General features: G+C 34.0%; 3 protein-coding genes, 1 long non-coding RNA gene and 1 other non-coding gene across 6 annotated transcripts; 2 read left to right on the forward strand and 3 right to left on the reverse strand.

Annotated features, from left to right (window-relative positions):
- The first annotated feature begins 241 nt into the window (after positions 1 to 241).
- Positions 242 to 2,312, forward strand: LOC127098497 (uncharacterized). Its single transcript, XR_007793370.1, has 2 exons — positions 242 to 1,685; positions 1,851 to 2,312. It is a non-coding gene; the product is annotated as an uncharacterized LOC127098497 (long non-coding RNA).
- Positions 2,313 to 2,679: 367 nt separating this feature from the next.
- Positions 2,680 to 4,086, reverse strand: LOC127098496 (60S ribosomal protein L23). The gene is made up of 4 exons (XM_051037104.1): positions 3,925 to 4,086; positions 3,544 to 3,828; positions 3,199 to 3,240; positions 2,680 to 2,956 (listed from the first exon to the last, which is right to left on the reverse strand). Exons 1-4 carry the CDS (start codon positions 3,935 to 3,937, stop codon positions 2,874 to 2,876), a joined length of 423 nt encoding a protein of 140 aa, XP_050893061.1. The 5' UTR covers positions 3,938 to 4,086; the 3' UTR covers positions 2,680 to 2,873.
- Positions 3,332 to 3,476, reverse strand: LOC127099514 (small nucleolar RNA snoR137). Its single transcript, XR_007794008.1, has one exon. It is a non-coding gene; the product is annotated as a small nucleolar RNA snoR137 (small nucleolar RNA).
- Positions 4,087 to 10,517: 6,431 nt separating the features above from the next.
- Positions 10,518 to 12,173, forward strand: LOC127098499 (uncharacterized). The gene is made up of 3 exons (XM_051037107.1): positions 10,518 to 11,410; positions 11,481 to 11,730; positions 11,818 to 12,173. Exons 1-3 carry the CDS (start codon positions 10,608 to 10,610, stop codon positions 11,995 to 11,997), a joined length of 1,233 nt encoding a protein of 410 aa, XP_050893064.1. The 5' UTR covers positions 10,518 to 10,607; the 3' UTR covers positions 11,998 to 12,173.
- A 202-nt stretch (positions 12,174 to 12,375) lies between these two features.
- On the reverse strand, positions 12,376 to 19,807 carry LOC127098498 (probable inactive histone-lysine N-methyltransferase SUVR2). 2 transcript variants are annotated; one of them, XM_051037106.1, is made up of 11 exons: positions 19,723 to 19,807; positions 19,524 to 19,595; positions 18,680 to 18,932; positions 18,530 to 18,565; positions 17,982 to 18,420; positions 15,476 to 16,659; positions 15,018 to 15,280; positions 13,862 to 13,928; positions 13,695 to 13,745; positions 13,255 to 13,351; positions 12,376 to 12,699 (listed from the first exon to the last, which is right to left on the reverse strand). In XM_051037106.1, the coding sequence occupies exons 3-11, from the start codon at positions 18,860 to 18,862 to the stop codon at positions 12,668 to 12,670; spliced, it is 2,352 nt and encodes a 783-aa protein (XP_050893063.1). In that variant the 5' UTR covers positions 18,863 to 18,932; positions 19,524 to 19,595; positions 19,723 to 19,807; the 3' UTR covers positions 12,376 to 12,667. The 2 variants fall into 2 exon arrangements, with proteins under 2 accessions (XP_050893063.1, XP_050893062.1); XM_051037105.1 differs by having other exon boundaries at positions 18,503 to 18,565.
- Between the last annotated feature and the right edge of the window lie 1,627 nt (positions 19,808 to 21,434).

Raw genomic sequence — 21,434 nt, forward strand, 5'->3', positions numbered from 1 at the left:
TAAAGTACTTTGAATCTTTTGGTTAAAAGGACATAGCAATATTTTCATACGATTTAAAGGCAGGATTGGAGGTACGGCCGAGGGGATGGGAAGTAAATTCCTGCATATCAAAACATTGTCAATTGAATGTCAAAAACATCAGCATCATTAGATAGAAACATTTGCAAGAATCACATCACTATAAGCACTCACAGAATTTTCATAATCCAGAAACCAAACTAAGTCCTTGACGAAAGAAAAATTGTTTGATAACAAAGATCTGAAATCAATTTACAATTATATATTGCCCCAAAAAATGTTACAGTCATACAATTAGTATAGTATTTTATCATATGACTACAAAACACAACAAACACTATATAAACTTAATTATAATTCAATAAAAAAGAAAAATCATCAACAAACATGAGATGGAATCATACAATCATTTGAAGTGCCATCATCAAAGTTAAGACAATAGCTTTGAAGATCATAGCTATACTGTGGAGTCCTCCTTTTCCACACAAGAGATTGTTTCCAGCAATTCTTCACCTTATAAAATAGTTTTCTAACCAAACACTCAAGTGTCACCTTTCTTTCAACATTATTACCAAGTGTCACCGAAGAGGTAACTCTCGTTTTCCTTTGAAGCTTCATCAATTGGTTTCCTTGAAAGTTATGAAAAAATCTTGGGAGTTTCATTGTTTTGCTATAACAAATGAAACATCATGAAAAAGGTGAGTTTTTTCAAGTGTGTACAACACAATGAGGCATCAAATATTTAATGGCACTTTCTGATCTGTGGTGAATAAAGAAGAAAAAAAAAACATTATCATGAATAGTTTTACTTTTGCTACCTTTGCACAATAATGATGGACCCAGTTTGATGAAAGGATTGAAGATGTTCTCTAGTGATGTAACATCAATGGGTTGCGTTTAACTTCAATCACCTTTTTTGAAGACAACTATTGAGTTTTGGTTTATACATCATTGTGATTTGCTTGTGTGTTACACAAAGGTTTGCCAAAGTTTGATTCCTAGTATTCTTCTTACTAAAATGAGGTCTATTATTACAACATAGTAATAAAGGTACACGCTATTCATACGTAAACAGATAAGAATTCACTGTCTTTTTCTTCGAAAAGTACATGAATTTTAACTTGTAATGTAGAAGTTTTTGTGTTTAAATTAATACAATTCACTATATCATTGGAGAATTTTTAGAATCAAAAGTTGTTAGGAGTAACTAATGGAGAAAAAATAAATGGAGTTTGTTATGATTGGTTGGGAAATGCTATCAGATAGACAGCTTACCATAAAACATTGATGGACAAGGCTACAAACTAACGAAACGAATCTCTTTACCTTTGACTGTTGTAGATGCTACTACCAAGTTGAGGATGTTGATGTTAAATTGAAAGGGAGAAAAACCAATCAATTATGTCGTATTAAAAACAAAGCTTGCCAATATTTGCTTCCATTCAGTTGCAGAAAATAAACAAGAGGTATATAACATTTCTTTAAATCCTACGTATGCCAACAAGAGTTGTGTGGTAATGAGTGAAAACTGCAAAAGTAAGAACAACAAAGATTGTTTTGGACAGAACTGGATTTCAGCACTGAAGATCCAGTTCCACGCACAATATCCATTTGAGGATGGTCAGCACATGATCTTGATTAGAGTTTCTCTGGCATGGATCCAATATGTAAGGATTTCATTTTTTTTAACCATTTCCACTATTTTCTGAGTAAATTAATTATGTAAAATTGATTTTGTTTAAACACAAATTGAAGCTTCTTGCAAAAACGAGTTGAATGCAGAATCAATTAGAAATCAGTGTTAAAATCAATTCTACACATCCTCCTTGCAGGTACGCCAATTCATAGAAGAGACAAAATGCTTGCAGGTGAGTTCTTGCCAGTACACCGATTCATAGTAGAGAGTATGCTAACACCAATTCTGCAAACCTCAGTCACAACCCCGCATTTTGTTTACTAAAGGAGATCCACTTCGAGTTAGAGTTCAAAGACTAGTACAATGATCTATAGGCTTATTTGTTCTAACCACTTTTTTTACAATTTGATGCACAATATAATGCCTCAAATTCGCCTTTAATGTGGATATTATACACCAGGAGCTCCATATCTTCTATAAATAAACCAAGTTCCGGTCTTATTCATCCAGCATGGTTTGTCAAGGTTTGTTTATAATACATTACATTATACGTAATTAGCAAATAGTAAAGCTAGTTGATACATACTGTTTTCTAAAAGATGAAAAACTCTTATTCTCAACCAAATACAGAGATTTCAGTTTTGTATCTTAAAACACAGATGGGTGATTTCGTTTTTCAATGTTGATCTTGTTGATAATCGAAGTTTTAACACAGGCAGACTTTCCTCAAAAGATGATTGAGTTTTAACAAAGAATGAAAACATAGCTGGTCAGATACTCCTAATACTAAAATTATTTTATTTTCAACTAACCGCGACGGATGCACAGATCTGCACACACCAACAGAGATGGAATGCAAATGGAACCACAATTTTACAACTATAAATCCAAACTCAAAACATTATAAGTTTAAAAAAAACATTATGAACTACTTTAAAACGCATTGTTAAAGGCTGTTAACTACAAGTTTATAAAAAAAATTCAAACTCAACATAGGTGAAAACATTTTAAACCATTGTAAAGTGTACTTGGAATCAAATCATAAATAATTCTCAAAACAAAATAATATCTGTGTAGCCAAAAACATATAATCTCTTCAAAAATGTACTTGCAACAAGTCAAGGAGTGACAAAACAGTGCCATAGTATGGCATAAAAATCTAAGACAAACTTTAAGCTCTAGAAACAACGGAAACATGGGCTAGTTAAACGAGTATCACTCATACAATGGCATTGGCAGCACTTGCAATCCTTGGCCATAGATCAGCACACTCCTTACCGATTGGACCAGTGATGGCAGACCCTATAACAAAAGACATAACAGACATTAAGACACTAATCCATGACAAGCAATAAACAACCAACCTAAATGCCTCAGCATGAAGCAAACTACACTAAAAGTGATTGTATCTTTTGTAGTGTTAACGGTATAGTAATACACATAATCATGAGTAAGCACTAAGTTAATTCACAATTCATGTCCACGATAACCTTCATCAGAATATTATTTACCATAGATATAACAGATAAATTAAAAAATGATACCTTTCATTTCTCCTTTAGGATTCACAATGACACCAGCATTATCTGAAAATAAAAAATACTCTGAATGTTAATTAAGAGATCCGTGTATTATAAAATTTAAAAATCACAATCAATGATATTCATATCTATATCAAAATTTACCAGCAGACAGGTAACACAATGCAAAATAAAAACACATCATGCTGTTTAAAACTGGCAATAACACAGTTGTATGCTTCTATACATAATGAATAACCAATCAGAACACAGGTTACTCAACATTAAATTACAGAAGCAACCTTTAATCATAACTAAATAAAAAAATCGAAAATCATATAATAAGAACATGAATCAAATTAGGGTTACCTTCAAAGTACATGAAGACACCGTCCTTTCGGCGCCATGGCTTACGTTGACGAACGATGACAGCAGGCAAAACCTTTTTCCTCAGATCTGGCTTTCCCTTCTTCACGGTAGCCATCACCATGTCTCCGACGCAAGCTGAAGGAAGACGGTTAAGTCTACCCTTGATCCCCTTAACGGAAATGATGTACAGATTTTTCGCACCGGTGTTGTCAGCACAATTCACCGTCGCAGCCACTGGAAGACCCAGCGACATGCGAAACTTGTTTCCAGCGGAACCACCGCGACCTGATCATTCAAATCGAACAAAAAACCGTCACAAAACCATTATCAACAATTCAGAATAAACGAAAATCTTAGCAAGGATCAACAATCAGAACATACCTCTCTTCGACATCTTGTCGTCTCTCTGAACTAAATCTTCCCAAGAGTGAGTTTACTTATATATATGTAAATGAAAATAGGGTTTTCAGTTGTAGGGTTTATTCGGGTTGGGCCTTCAATAGCTTATTCTGTTGGGCCTTCGCGTGTTTTATTGGGCCATATAACATTTTGCAGAAAATTGAAAGTTTTACCTTATACCCCTACATTTATCCTTCCATCCTTATATTTTATAAAAAATACCAATTTTATCCTTATATATTTTTAATTTTTTTATTATTTTATTTTTTAAATATTTTTAAAATTTTATTTTTGTGGACCGGAGGACTTTGTAAAAGAGTTCCGATAGTCATTTTTCAAGTATTTTTTAAATATTTTTTTATGTACCGGAAGACTTTGCAAAAGAGTTCCGGTAGTCAGTTTTTGTGTATCGGAAGATTTTACAAAAGAGTTCCATTAGTCATTTTTCAAATATTTTTTTAACATTTTTTTTTGTGTACCGGAAGACTTTTCAAAAGAGTTCCGGGAGTCAAATTTTATGTACCGGAAGACTTTACAAAAGAATTCCGGTAGTCATTTTCAAATATTTTTTTATCATTTTTTTGTGTACCGGAAGACTTTGCAAAAGAGTTCCGGTAATTTTTGTGAACCGGATGACTTTGCAAAAGAGTTCCGATACTCAATTTTCAAATATTTTTTGACTTTTTTTTTGTATACCGGAAGACTTTGTAAAAGAGTTCTGGTACTCAATTTTTGTGTACCAGAACTCTTTTGTAAAGTCTTCCGATACATCAAAAAAAGTTTAAAAAATACGTGAAAAATGACTACTGGAATTCTGTTACAAAGTCTTCCGGTATGTAAAATAAAATTTAAAAAATATTTAAATAATAAAATAATAAATTATTTAAAAATATATAAGGATAAAATTGGTATTTTTTATAAAATGTAGGGGTATAAGAATAAATGGAGGGGTATAAGTTAAAATTTTCAAGAAAATTATACACGTACCTCATCATTTATCCCTCTCGGTAAATTACGAGTATGGACTAAAATACCCTTGTATATATGCTTACACTTCAAAAAAATCACTTTTTTATTTCATTTTACAGAAAAAGAGAGCAATTGCAAACCGAAAAAACAAATCAAAGATATTCGATTCAACAAACTTCTGGAGAACACGATGCAAAGATATTTGGTTCACTGTTTCTTTCACACCGAAAATCTTACGAGAAATTTATGGTTTGAATACGAAAAATGTTACACACCGGATAACTTGGCATGTGGTACTCCGATTCATATTTATGCTAATCAGATAACTCGGCACCATGTTATTTGGTTCTTAATATTTTCTACCGAAAAAATTGGACTAAGGTTATCCGATTTTTATTTTCCACTGGAGAACTAGGGCCAAGGTTGTCTGGTTCTTATTTTTAATTTTCAATGATTTTTTTAGTGGCCCGCAAAAGAGGCCAAAACGGGGGGAGATTATTCCCCGAAGATGTGAATGACGGCAACCTCAACGGACAGTGGATGGGGACGAACGTCAGATAATCGCATATGACCCTCGTCCACCGCAGCCACAGTTCCTTGGGGTCGTACGATACGTCAATTATGATGAGGTATCATGATCATGTTGCTCGCCATTTTATGATACGGTGAGGTAACTTAATCTCTATCGTTTTATGTTGAATATTTTTAATTTTAACTATCTATATTTTAGAACATATATTATAAATTATGTTTATGAGAGAAATTCGAATAAAGAATTAAAGATTATTGCACATGGTAGAAAATTGATAGGATGGGTTTCACATTGTCTTCCACCATTGATAGATATATAGTTGTTTGAGTATTGTCTATTCTCTCTCTATAGAACCATTTTTCCGAGAATGGATCAAAATTTAGTATCAGCATTTGTAAAGAGATAGCATCCAGAAACATCTTCATTTCATATGCCATTTGGCGACATGACCATTACATCAAACGATATTTCTTATCTTCTTCATTTACCATGTAGTGGGAGTTCTGGAACCCTACACGAGGTTTCATTAATGTTAATTCTATTACTTTTGCTATTGATTTGTTGGGTGTTTCGTTTGAGGTGGCAGCTGAAGAGGTTTGTAACTGTAAGGGTGCTTATTATAGGCTGGATTAGTTAAATGAGGTATTTATGCATCAGCGAGCTGATATTAGATTCGACGGTGCTGTTAAAGCATATATGTTGTTGTTAATAGGTTGCACCATTTTTGCCGACAAGATTTTTACTCTTGTAGATGCAAAGTATTTATCAATATCTAGGGTCTTGGCTAGATGTGGTAGATTTAGTTAGGGGCAGCTGCATTTGTCACACTCTACATGTATTTAGGAGAAGTTTCCTTCATTACGTGCAAGCAACTTGGCAGATGTGCCTCTCTGCTACAGGAACGAATGTTTTATTTTAATTTTATTTTGACTTAACTTTACTTATTTATAATTATTTTAATTGACAATATTCATATTATGTAACCATGTTGGATTCATGAGTATTTTTCAACTATTGGTTTGAGAGGATTGTCTAAGATTGCTGGTAGCGGTAGTCCACTTACCATGGTGATGAGATGGGTTTACAAACAAGATGCGCAAAAGGTTGATGAGCTTAGGTCTGTTTTGGATGCATTGACACATGTTGATGTCATTTGGCGCCCTTTTGAGGATCATAGACATCACATTTCATTTGATGATATATGTTTGTACATGAGCGTCTTGAAATGGTATGGCACAATTGTAATATACTTACCTGACAAATGTATATGTCAGTTTGGATACAGGCAATACATTTCGCCTCCACCTTCTAATTCTAACACACTTGATGTGGATTTTGAATGGATTGTATATCATGCGAGCGTGATGGAAGTGATTTGTCCAGTAGTTTTGCTACCTTCTCGTATGATGTGGATGTTGATTACTTAGATTGGTACTATAGGGTGTCACATCCTCGTTATGGGTGTTCATTGGTTTGGAAAAATATGAACCAAACCGGAATCCAAAAGAAACCACGGTGTTTGGTTCAGGCATGTTTATTCTTCCAAGTCTCCTTTATATAGGCAATAGGGTAACTCGTATAACGTTGTGTGAAGTAGCGTGAATTAACAGCCATGTTTATTCTTCTAAGTCTCCTTTATATAGGCAATGAAAAGATCCGCTGGAGGGTAGAATTGGAATATCAAAATGTAGTTGTATCCTTGCATAACAACTTGTGAAAATAGAAGACAAAATGGTACAATAGTACAATTCTTAGCTCACAAAATCAATGTAGTGGAAGGAATATTTGATCTTGTAATGTGTACTATTTTACTTACATAAAATCTTTTGATCTTATCATCAATATCCAGGGGCTTCTGATAGATATATGGTGAAGCATGCATAAGAGAAGATTAAGAATCTAGTTGATAGAAACTTCAGAACCCTGACTTTCAGAGTCTTGATTCAGTTCATCAGAACCTGGTCTTCAGAGTTTGGTGACACTGTTCAAATTATTGAGAGAGTAGGTCTTCAAAGTATATCAGCATCAGAAGCATCAAAGTTGCAAAGCTTTGGATGAGCATATAGTCAGAAGCGTTGAAGTACATAATCCAGAGCTTGAGCATCTTATAAACCACGTATCTCAGAGTCAAAGTACACTAGGTTCAGAATTTGATGACATCACATGTCATTCATTCAGAGTCAGAACTTGAGTCTATAATCTACACAATAAACAAATTGATTAGGGTACAACATTACTCTCTAAGAGTTTATGAATTGTTATCCTCAAAACATAAGGCTAGATGCATAACCAAATCTTATTCTTATAAAGTACAAGGGAAAATGGGGAGTTAAGAAGAGTAAAAAGGGAAAGGAAGTGATGTGCATCGTGATTGTTCGCATTAGGAGTATGTTGAGGCCTCATTGGAAAGTTAGACATCCAAGAGATCATCAAGTAAAACTTGATCAAGTCAACTTTCTATCAAGTCTTCAAGACATCTTTACATATCTCAGTTTTCTATCTTCTTACATGACTACATTGAAGATATTATATATGTGAAGTCTTATGGAAATTATGGTTTATGTGTTATTGGCACTTTACTTAGATATGATGAATATCCATGGTCATTAATTCAAATGCAATTAGATGGTGAAGTTTATTTGTAAAGTCATTTGTATTCCAATGTGTTATATCACACAATCTTTGAAGTTAGGAGTTTGTTGCGAATATCTAGCTTGGATGTTCAAGATAATGAGAAACGAACGATGAATTTTTATACGGGTTACCCTATTGCTTCTAAATATAGTGTGATATTGGTTTCGTTGTTCAATAACCTTAACATGACTTTCTGTTCACTTGCGGTTTCTCCATTTATGTCTGCGAGTTGACACAATATGACTGCAGTTGGTTTTGTTAACGATAGTCATTGAATTAAGATGAAGTTGAAATAAGATTTTTCATGACCTCATGTCACTGACCGATAGAGATATAACTATAGTAAATATGCAAGAGTATGGGAAACAACATATACGAGACATATAAGACATTGGGAAGAAGAAGTCATGAAGTTAACATAATTTGTTTTATATTATATTGTTGTATAGTTATGATTGTATGTATATATTTTATTGATTGTGATTGTACCAACACTTTTGTATGTTAAGTCATGTTATGACACTTGGGTTAATGATAATTTATCTTAAGGTATGTTAATTTATGTTTATATTAACATATTGTGTTGTTATGAATGTAAAAAAACATAGTTAAAAATAGGGGTGTACGCGGGTTGGGTTGGACCGTGTTTGGCCTAACCCGTTACCCAACTCGTTCAAATTTTAATGGGTTGGGTCCGTCGTCCAACCCGCAATTCCATTGTCAAAACCGACTCGAAGCGACCCGTTCATTAATGGGTTGGGTTCACATGTTGTGTTTCAAATTAAAAAATATATATATATTTTATGATTCTTTTTGTCGGTTTTAAAAAAAAGTAACACAACTCAATACAATCATAGTCATTTATAACACTCAAATTCAATGAAGCACATCATATAATGTCTAATAAAATTCAACAACGCGACATAATACTTTATAATAATATAAAATTCAACGAGGCATGCTATTTTTTAAAAATACATAAGTTGAAAATGATACAAAAGAAAATAAGAAACAACATTTAATCTTAGAATTACGTAAACTCATTGGTCTAGTAGTATTATTGGTGGATAATAAAATTTTTGAAAAATTATGGTTATTATGGACATATTAAATTTTTATTTTTATTTAAAATAATAATAAAAATAATATAAAATTATTAAAGTCATATCAATGAGTTGGATCAACGGATCCACGGGTTGCAAAATTCAAACCCGATACCCGAACCAAAACTATATGAGTTATTGTGGGTTGGGTTAGGTATACCCGTAAATGAATGGGGCCAGGTAATTTATGGATTGAGTTGGTTTGGGTCAGCGGGTTCGTGGATCGACTCGCACCCATGGACACCCATAGTTAAAAAAGTCATACACAAAAATATGAAATACCTATTGCCTACCAAATTTTATAAAAATTCGATAAAATTTTACGTATATCGAACATTTAGAAAAAATAAGTACACAAAATCAGTATTGTTAATAACATATCGTGAAAAATAGTGGATCGCCAAAAATTCGATATGAGAAATATCGGATAACGCAGTGGAAAAATAACGGAAGTTGTAAAGTAATTAAAATAAATAATTATAAATAAAATAAAACATGCTACACAAAAATAAATATTACATAAAATAAATATTAAAAACTCGACTAACATTAAATTGAAAATCTCAAACAACTAAACAATCTACAAAAAGTTAAAAACAAAAATTAAAAATAACTTGCAACTCATAAGTTAAGTAATTCAAACTTCAAAACAACTAATAATTGGTAGTTCTTCTAAGTCTAACTAGTGATAGACGATGATGAAGAAGAATGAACAAAGAAATAAAGAAGCAGGGTTATGAGAACAATAATATCTCTAATAATTTTTCTAGTCTTCCTCTAATTAATATATTACTCACACTAACTTATCAACACTCTACTTTTTAACATTCAATTTTTTTTAGTTTTTTAATATGAATCCACCACTTATTATAAATAATAACAATAATATTAATATTAATAGTATTAATAATAATAATAATAATAATAATAATAATAATAATAATATTGGTCCACTCCTAAAAAGTTTTCATGATTAACCAATTTTGATATCAATACACAATGGCTATACCGATTTATCGGGAAAAACCCCGATATTTTAAACATAGCAAAGTTGAAATGCAATATCGACTTTCGTATCAAATAAACAAAATTTCAATATACTACATCGGTATATCAACGTTATACAAAATATTTTAAAAAAATAATATTCACCATATAAATACGATATACGGTATATATGTATTTGGTTTAATACACCTGAAATTTCATATTTTTTCTAAAAAAATTATTTAAAAGAAAATGCGATAAAAACTATAAAAAAAAATTGTCACTAATCGTAATTTTCGCGATATTTTGGGCCAATAAAACTCAAAAGAAACCGTTTTTAAAAAAATCCAAAAATAATAAATTTTATTGGATCAAAGATATTATGGTAAAATTGTAGAGTTGTGGGGTGCAGGTTAAGGTGGCAGGTTAAATTCTAAAGAATGTCGTTGTTGTGTGCTTCTATCCCTTCCTCCCATCAATTCGTCGTCATTTCTCCGGCAACAACTTCCCATAATCGGAGGCTCGCCGGGAGCTACGCCATCCGTCCTCGCCTGAGGATGTCACTTGACAACAACAACAAAAACAATTCTAACAGTAATTCCTCTTCTCTACTGAGTGCAGTGACCAATCTTCTCTGGGGTCGGTCCCTCCCGCCAGGGCTTCTCGTCACCACCGTGCGCACCGCCTGGAATTCTACGTGGCAGCTCATGATGTCACAGCTGGCTCCCTCTGACCCCACCGGCGGGTATTCAAGACCCGCTTCTAAATTCCGATTCTCCGGTCCTCCACCCAATGGTCTCCACCTCTACGTTGGCCTGCCATGCCCGTGGGCCCACCGTACTCTCATAGTACGCGCACTCAAAGGCTTAGAAGATGCCGTGCCGGTGTCAGTTGCGTCTCCTGGCATGGACGGGTCGTGGGAATTTAAACGGGTCGGTGGTGTAGATACGGGTCAGGTAATTGGTCCTAGTTTGGATAAAGCGAATGGTTGCAAGACTTTGAAGGAAGTTTATAGGCTTCGAAGAGGTGGGTATGATGGAAGATCCACAGTGCCAATGTTGTGGAGTAAAGAATCCAAAGATGTTATCTGTAACGAAAGTTACGATGTAATTCAATTGTTTAACTCCGGGTTAAATGGGTTGGCCCGTAACCCGGAGTTGGATCTTTCACCCCCTGAATTAAAGGATAAGATTGAAGAATGGTATCAAGTGATATATCCAAATGTGAATAATGGTGTTTATAGGTAAGGAATTGAGACTTGTATAATAATTATTGTTTTTTTTTTCAATTGAATTATGTAATATGCATTGCAGGTGCGGATTTGCTCAGAGCCAAGAAGCATATGATAGAGCGGTAAATGAGTTGTTTTTTACACTAGACAAGTTGGAGGATCACTTGTCAAATTCTCGTTACTTGTGCGGAGACACGCTCACACTTGTTGATATATGTCTTTTTACTACTTTAATTCGGTTTGACATTGCTTATAATGTTCTGTTTAAATGCACCAAGAAGAAGTTGTATGAGTATTCTAACTTACATGCCTACATTCGTGACATTTATCAGGTGCTTGTTTTGCTAAAAACATGTTTAAATTTAACCATCATTTGTGTTGTTCAATTACTGAGATAGTGTGATTTGTGCCTTTGACAGATTCCCAAAGTTGCAGACACTTGTAATTTTCAAGAAATTATGGATGGTTACTACAAAATCCTTTTTCCTCTCAATCCAGGGGGCATTAGACCAGTAATGCCTTCAACTTCAGAGCATGAAACTCTATACAGGCCTCATGGCAGGGAATCCCTATCAAGTAAACCAGTTTTTGTTAAATAGTGAACAAATCTTTCATCCGTTGGTTCTTATTATGTATGTAAGAGGACAATAATGTACTAATCTAAAGCTTTTAGGCAATGCAAGTAGTATACAATATAAGCATACTTTTACTTCTTAAAAAGTTATCATGTACTGTTTATATCATTTTTTTTATCAGATCATATATTGTTTATGCACTTTATAACGCTGGATTTTATCAATTTGCACCTTTTGCAACTCACCAATCTTTCTTTCGTCACTGGCTTGAGTCCTAGCTTGAGTCAAGTGATTCTCCTGAAGGTCATTTCAGTTGTACCAGAATCCGGTATCATTGGCTCTTAAAAATTAGTAAATATTTTCAATCAAAGGAAAAATGGTTAAATGTAAAAGGAAAAGTCCTAAACCACTAATAATAATTCTCAGCATGATATTTTGTTGATGTAAGACGAATGTTACAGAGCCCTACGAATACAACAACATATAGCTTCACGTATCCCAAATTGAAGATACAAGCATCTTAACTAAGGACCAAAATGAAGGTTAATCCATTTGTCTTTTTTTGGAAAACACTGCCTAATAGTACTTAAAACAAAACTGTACAAAGTAACTACTGCCCAACCGCCATAGGTAAGATTCCCCCAAAAAAGCTATCACTGAAGTAGTTTGGGTCTTGTTACAGTGATAAAAACTATCACCCAGAAATTGACGCAGATCTAGTGGACCCTGCTACAAATAACAAAAACTCATTATGCAAATCTCACATCAATAATGGCAAGTGTGTTGGTGTCTGCATGCATGTTATGTGAATGGATGTAGCCAATGAAAGAGTTTCATTAAAATCAAATACAAGTTTACTAAACATCGAAATGAAAGCAATCAGATCATAAGCGATATGCACATTATTAAACACTACGCAAAATAGTTGCCTCCCAGTTTCTACCACAAAGTATATTAAATTTAAAAAAACTAAAACTTCCAACTTGACATGTGACCGTGGCCTTTTCAACTATCAATTCAGCAAAAGATTAAGTAAGAACAGGATGGGGGAAGCGTTATGAATAATGATCATTTGGCTGAAATTTGAAGTACAAAATGCAAAATAAAAGTTAGCAACAAATTAGAGGAAGGAAGTGGCATAGGAATTAGCAATATCCAGAGAAAAAATGAAGACAAAGTGGCATAGGAATTAACAATATACAGAGAAAAGATAAAGACAGATATTTAGGGATAAAAGTTTTTAAAAAATAAACACTATTCATCAGTGAGAATTGAACCTACCGTTTGATCGCTTCGTATTCCTGCAGAACTTACTGCCACATTTGCACTCAAACAGTTTGACAGGTTGATCATGGTCGTCAAAGTCAATGCCATAATCCTGTAGAAACACCATAAACATAAAGCTTCAGTTAGAAAAAAATGATTTTAGATTAATGAAATGATTTGAAGAAAGTAAACAACACTTATGAACAGGCCACTTATCAGTATAAACTTACTAAATGGTCTGCAAACCAACCAATGTACATATCATTTGTAAATGAAGTAACCATGAAAAAATATGAAATGACTTCAACCATATATAAATTATCTCAACCATGTTTTTGTTGCTAAATTGTTCACTACTTGAAAAAAAGAGTACTTAATAAGCACTGTCAAGAAGTGAAGATTTACAAACAATACCAGACCATTCACGATAAACCATATTACATAACAAAACTTACCCAAGTGAGTTCTTCTTGTGCTGCTATTTTTCTGGAAGAGAAAAGGGCAAACTGCGTATTTCAAACCATCAAAAGCATTGGTAAGCAAATTTGCTATACAGTTTACTGTCGCAACAAAAGGTAAGTAAAACAGCTTTTCAGACTTCAAGGATTAGGTAGCTTCTCACATGATAGTAATAGCGATCTGGACACTCAATTTGAATTGGTATTTCAACCAAGTTTGCATCAGAACATCTGAAAAATTAAATAGAGTTGTTACAGAATCTTCTAAATTACCAAATAACATTTAAACATTTGCCGAGGCACTGTTCGGCAGAAGTCAAGAGTTAACATAATACAGTTTTAAGTATTGAATCGTCTAAATGCACAAACAACCATTAAAAGCATGCAGGTGAATGGAAGATTGACCAATTCATACAGTTAACAATATTTTGTATCTATACCAAATTAGGTTTTTACTGCCCGGCTATGAGATAAATATAATGTAGAAAGAACATACAAGAAAGCAAGCCCAGTTTTATAGAGATGGGAATATCGTGATAGATAAACAGTTATGCTAGGCAAGATAAGAAAGGTAATTCGGATCGAAGATCAACAGTTTGGGGTAGGGATAGATCAAGGAAAACTGTAGTTCAACCATTAAAAGAATTTTTAGTAAATGGCCTACCATTAGCTCTATAAAGCATAGCTTGATGATCCATGTTGCAGGACTCACCTAGTGGGAAAAGGCTCTGAATCATTTTCAACATCTGTAGTATTTATTTTAATTTATAATGAACTAACTATTTCTGAAGCATGACCTTACATAGACAAATTTTCTTTTCTCTTAAAAATAATATGAACACATTAAACTCGAGTTACTTTTCTTCTTCATATAAATACATACAAAATTAAATTAAATGTCCCAGACAATTTTTTTTCTTTTCTAGATGCGTAGTTTGTATGATTAGATTTTCCTTCCTGATCAGTCCTCTTATGTTAGTAATATAATGTAAGAAAATAAATATAAATTACAAAAATGAATACTGTCTTCTCCAAATTTTCCGGATATCAATAAAAAGTGCAATCAAGTAATGAGTGTCAACTGAAACACGGGTATACATTGCTTTTGAGATCAAACCAATAGTTATTCCACATAACTTGCAAACAGCAAGTTGTTAAATCATTGCAATCAAGGTTAGAGCAGCGGAATTTCAACTTTTTGAAAAGCATGCAACTTTTTAAATCATGGCAATCATGGTTGACTTGATTATTGTTTCTTTATTTTCCCTAGCTTGAATTTTAGGGTGCCAAAATAGAAATAATGGGTGAGGAATTCAATACCTGTGATTAATAAACCTAGCAATGTTGCCAAAGGACGCTGCTTCTAAGCATAGAGCTTCTTCATCCTTCACAAACCCTGAATCCCAATCCGTGTCCAGTAGAATTGGGTAAGTAGATTTCTCATTTTCAGCACATTTTATGTTCCTCTCATGCAACTCTTTAATCGTTAAAATCTCTCCAACAAACTCGCATACAAATGCTCCTTTTGGCAGGTCCTCTAAAGTACGAAGACCCCATCCTTTTCCTTCTGAAGTGAAAAATACCTAAGTTAAAAATATTTGTTAGTGAAACCCTTTTAATAATGTACTGGGGAATCTACAATACATAGGAACTTGGGCCTGGAGATACTTAACTTGATATACACTATAAATACAATGCATAAGAACTTTTTAATACAAATTATGAATCAATATTGGAGAAAATCTATTTGTTTGCCAGTGGCAGAGATAACTACCCACCTGCAAGTTGCATGTTATTCCTCGCTGAATAAGGCGATTGCCACATTGTTTCCCACAGCCACATTTTCTCCAGCATTCTTTAATAAACTTTCTCTTTAAGTGTCCTTTACATGGTTCCAAATAACCATTATTCTTGGACCTTTCAAGTGGGCAATCTTTGCAATAAAAGCAATGTTGTCGAGGGTTGTGACTGATAGCAATGCACTCTTCCAAAAATTCTTCCTTTAGCAGGCCTTGAGCAGTATATGCAAATTCACCCCCAGTTTTATCTGTACAGGCACAATGTGTTGACAACAAGACACAACTTCCTATGCAGGGACAACTGTCCTCGGCCCCAATACGTGATAGAGAAATGTTAACATAAGCATCTTGGAATACAAGGTTTTGGGGTATGTAGTTGAAAGGTGGTGGGAAATCATTAGTAGTTTTATTCACCCACGGAATTTGATTAATCTCTTCACCTTTTGTAATGTCATGAACATCATGAAAAGACCTTATATCATCTACTGTAAGCTGATGACGTGGAACGACTACTAAACTGTTTGAATTTGGAGACACGGGATCCTCCGGCTGCATTCCAACATCACTTTGTGGAATATCTTTTGAGATGTCCATCTTGGAAATCATTGCAGCATCATCCAAAGCGCTCTGATGGGCTGGCGAATAGGGGCCTCGAGGGGAAACCAAGGCAGAAAAAGAATTAACTTGGATTGATCCATTAGATGAGTGAGACCCCGTGTCCAAATCCTTACTTCCCCCAACACCCGGAGTGCCATTAGCCTCTGATTCCTTCAACACATCCATGGTTGGTCTTGTCATACAACTTTCTTGTGAGTTATCATTTGAATCAGTACTGAATTCCAACATGCAATCACATATATCCCTAAACATTTTCGCGACAGAAAAATTAGGGTCAGTGATTTTATATGATCGCAGACATCTATCCTCCATCATCTTTAGAAGCTGTTCCTGAGTAGGCATGCGAAAATCTGGACCTTGAATAGCTGAGCTGTAGCTCAGAGAAAGTTTTACTTCTCCCTGAGCTGAAGAGGCAATCACAACATCAGAAGCCACTTCTTTATCTCTAACTCCATTTTTCTGCTGTGATGATGTCTCAGAGACATGGCCACCTTGCTTTCTATTAATACCACTCTTCGTTGATGAATGCCTTAAACTTGTAGGTTCTTCATTGAGAAAGAAATAAAACTCCTTAAAAGATGAGTTAATTGGCAACAAAAAACTAAATGATAAGTAGAAAAACATAATGTAAAGGAAAAATAAATAAAATTAGACAGATTCAGTGGCCAAGCCCTGACTCATAAAATAAAAGCACTGCCCACCATAGAGAAACCATGCAAACTATGTAGAAACTCATAAATCAGTAAAGGGTTGCCTATTGCGTATGCCATATAGAGCATATGATCAATGCATCTCACTTTTACCAGTTTCAGTTGATAACATGAGACAACTACGCAAAGGTAGGGGACAAATATCAGTTAAACTACAAATTTATGCATTGACTTTATTCTTTTCAAGTGCTGTGATAGAACTTTTTTCTGTATTTTGTTCGAAAAAGTTTACATCTAATTTACAATACTACCAACCAGATACCTGTGTTGTTAATAATCTCAACTCAGGTACTGTGACAACAAAGATTTTTTTCTGTATTTTGTTAGAAAAAGTTGAGATCTAATTTACAATACTATGATGGCATGGGAGATGGCGGGATATCGACCCCTTAAAATACTATGATGGCATGGGAGATGGCGGGATATCGACCCCCTAAAATGCTATGCCAGTATAGAGAATAGTGGGATAACCGCTATTGTAAAGGCTAAAAGCCAGGGTACATAAATACTCATAAATAGACTAATACATAGAAATAGCAGTACAGAGAAATAAAACTGAAATAGAGAAGGAAGAACAAAAATTGAGCAGAGAAGAAGAATAAAACAGAACTAAAAGTAGGAAGAAGAACAAAACAGTTATGTGAGCAAAATCATAACATTGCTCTTCAAAGGGTTTGGATTGAAATTTATGCCCTTAAAAAAAGACAAACAATTATTTTTTTTAAAGAATTCATCCCAAAAATTCTACAGCAGATAGCAGTTTGGGGCTGCAACTAGCGGCTGCTACTACAACCACTATTGTTGACAGTAGCTAGTGAACCAACAGCATCACGCTGAACCCTAGCACCACTTAGCTATTCCGCTATAGCTCGATACAGTACTTCCTACTAATTTGAACAAAAGTTCACCGTGTTTGGAATGTAGACTGCACCACCGAATAATGCATTTAGCAAAACCATAGTTGAGTGTGTGTGTGTGTGCGCGCGCAAACATGAGTTTGAATAACATTCCGTGGTTTGAAATTTGAAACGAAGCAAAACAAAGTTACTTTTCTGATGAGTAAAACCATGGTTTGCAAACTATAATCCAAACATGTAAATCACAACCAAGATGTCAAAAACAAAAAACTTGATATTAAGGAAGAGTTCATTGAATACCAGGAGGAACCATTGCAATGGGACGCTCATAATCAGGCAATTCATCAACAGGCTCATCTTTAGGTACAATCAATGCATGAGGCATTTGGTTGCTTGGTAACATAAGCCTTCCAGGTTGAACTGTTGTTTCATATATAGGTTTTCTCCCTCTAAGAGAATCTTGAGGCAATGCAGGTTGCTTTCCTCTGTCAGAACTAGCATCTTGCATTGGACCTGGACGTGCTGCAATCCTCGTGTTTCCATCTGATGACACTGCTTTGTTTTGATGCCTCTGTGCAGAGCTTCCCTCAAGTGCTGTGGCCTTTTCAATGTGAGGCTTCTTTGACGGGGAAGGAGCTGAACTAGGGGAATTGTTCTCTTGTCCTCTTAATCTCAATCTTTTCAAAGGTTGAGCAGGTTCAACATTTATAAGAGCTTCTTCAGCCTCTGCCTCTTCTTCCTAGTCGTATGAAAATACAGAATACATTATCAGCAGCTATAGACATAGACATAAATTTAATAAAGTGACACAGATAACTTGCCAACAAAGAATGATGAAAGTTATGTACATTAACTCTCTTGTTTTTCTTTGGATGTTCAGGCTCCTGTCAAATAAAGTCGGATAATAGAAGTAAGTTTGCAGAAAAATCATATATAAAGAGAGTATGTGTGTGTGCAGCCACGTGGAGAGGAGATAGAAAATAAAGTGAGAAAAACACCTCAGAAACATCGCCTTCAAATATAGCATCTGCAAGAGCTCTATAGTTCCCTTCCTCAATAAGTTCCCAATTTTTATCATATAATTTGAGAAGTTTCTTTAACACTGGTTTCACTTGTGATTCAGAAATCCCAAGACTTGACATTGCACGATAGGCTGCTACTACTTTCGGATTGGGCGCCATCTATAATCCGTCAACAGTTCTCTTTGCAACAGACTCCCAAATGTAAAACGCCCCTAAATTCCAAGGATTTCTAACATAGAGACAAATACACCATATGATTTATGAGTAATTGAACAAGACGACCTAAACAATCATCAAAGAAATGAAAAAAATAAAATACAGTGGAAAACACAGATATCTCATTAGCTGACTTTTCAATAACTGAAAAACTAGGCACAAAATCCAGACAACAGTTAAAAAAATAAATTAACCCTAAAAAAATTATCAGCTTAATATTCTTTTTGATGTAACCTTGATTAAGAAGTAGAACAAACCTGATTTTTCTGTTAACAAAAAAAAAGCATACAAAGTCATCAATGAGTCAAAGGAGTTATTCAACAACTCCGTCACCCTAATCTTTCAGTTCTTGAAATTCAATGAGAAAAATAGACAACACTACCTAAACTAGTTCAGCTTCGAAAACTGATTATTTGCAAAATCACTTTCTCACAAAAATTTATGTTCGTGCATGCGCTCAATGTCATACAAATAACATGCAATGGAAGAATCGTACATAGAAGACATTGATCTTAACAAACGAAAACCCAAAACCACATAGTAAAGAGAAAAATATACACTATATTTCATAGGGAAAAAAACGAAACGGTGAAAAGAAATTAACCTAGTGAACAATCGGAGGAAGAGTGTCTGAGAGAGATGAAACAATGTCGCTACAGAGGCTCTTCAGTATGATCTGGTGAGCGAGAGAAAGAGTGAAGAGAAGTGAGAAAATGAGGAAATAATGCTGTGGTTAGGTGAATGTGAAATGAAAAGGACGTGAAAGAAAATGGAAATTTTAGTGTTGAAGTTGAAAAGTTTACCTGGGTTTTCTTCTGACTGAAATGGCTACTACCATTTTGTTTTTTTGATTGTGAAATGAGAGGGGCGAAGTTTGGGGAAAATAAATAGGGCAAGAGAGTTAACTTTTTATTTTTATTATTATTATTATTATTATTATTATTATTATTATTATTATTATTATTATTATTATTTCTATCATCTCTATTTATTTAAAATTGAATAAAAATAGACATAATCATGTATTTTTGGATATTGTTCCCGAAACGAACAATTAAGAATGTCAACAGCAAGTGACTTTCTTATGTATACAAGTGTTTTATTGATCCTTATATTACATTTTTGTTTTGTTTTCTCCATTATATGAGTCAATTTTAAATTAGGATTATGTATACAAGTGTTTTATTGATTCTTATATTACACTTTTGTTTTGTTTTCTCCATTATATGAGTCAATTTTAAATTAGGATTATCTCTTAGATTATTTTGAATCTTTTTGTCAAACCACTTAGAATAAAGGAATCTAATCTTATAATACATAATACATGTGTGTTTGTCCACTATTTTTCTCAACTTGTCAAGTCTCTCCATCTTGTATTTTTGTATAGTACGACACTCATGAACAACATTTCTTACATATCACTCTCATCATCTTGTTATCATTGTTCTTAAATTTAAGGTTTCTACTAGAATGAATATCATATGTTCTAATTGCCTATTTAAGTCCTCATTTGTAGTAAAATACGCCCTAATTCCCACTTGTAATCCTCCATTCTTTTTGGAAGCTTGAATGTTTGAAAATCATCTTTTAACATCTCATCATCTTCACTATCATACTCTCGAGGTAACTCGTCACTATCATATTCCTCAATGTCGCGCAATCCTTTAAAACTTTCCTTTGGAACCTCACATTCACTCATATCATCAATTAAACAACTACCTTCAACTGATTCTTCCAATTCCCTTTGTTTCATTGGTCTTTCAACCTTGGTTTTTCCCTTTCCTTTACATTTTACTTTGCTATTCCCCTTTCCTTTACCTTTTGCTTTGACATCCTTATTGTCAACTGCAATCTCTTCACTGATTCTTATATCATCTTCATCTGAATCTTTAAAGTTCACATTCAAAGCATTGTCTTCACTACTACGACCATCTTTTTTGTTACATTTCAGTCCCTCATCTTCTTCTTGGTTACAAATTAATCCTTCGACTACTGAATCTTCTTAAACATGTACTAAATAAGGCGTACCATCTAATATTACAGCTTCTTGAACACATGCCATATAATTAGTGGTCCCCTCCAAAGTAATATTCATTATTGCATCCCCACCTCAGTGGTCCCCTACAAAGTAACATCCTCACCCTCAATGGTCCTCTCAAAAGTAACATCATTACCCTTAATGGTCCTCTCCAAAGTAATATCCTCACATGAATCTCCTTTATCAATGCCCTCAGTGGTCCCCTCCAAATTAACATCCTCATGTGAATCTTCTTGATCAACTGCATCTTCTACACCAGTGGTCCCTCCTTCATCAAACTTGTGATTTAGATTATTCAAATCTTCAAAAGTGCCTAAATCTGTAAAAATACCTATTACACCATTATTCAAATCATCCAAATTGTCATTTTCTGCAATATTCAAATCCTCTAAACTGTCATTTTCTTGTACCTGTGATATTCATCATTTTCATTAGATCCTACATTATTTTCCAGATACAGTATTGGCTCTTTAATAT

Source organism: Lathyrus oleraceus, chromosome 6 (assembly GCF_024323335.1).
Source record: "Lathyrus oleraceus cultivar Zhongwan6 chromosome 6, CAAS_Psat_ZW6_1.0, whole genome shotgun sequence".
Lineage (NCBI taxonomy): Eukaryota > Viridiplantae > Streptophyta > Magnoliopsida > Fabales > Fabaceae > Lathyrus > Lathyrus oleraceus.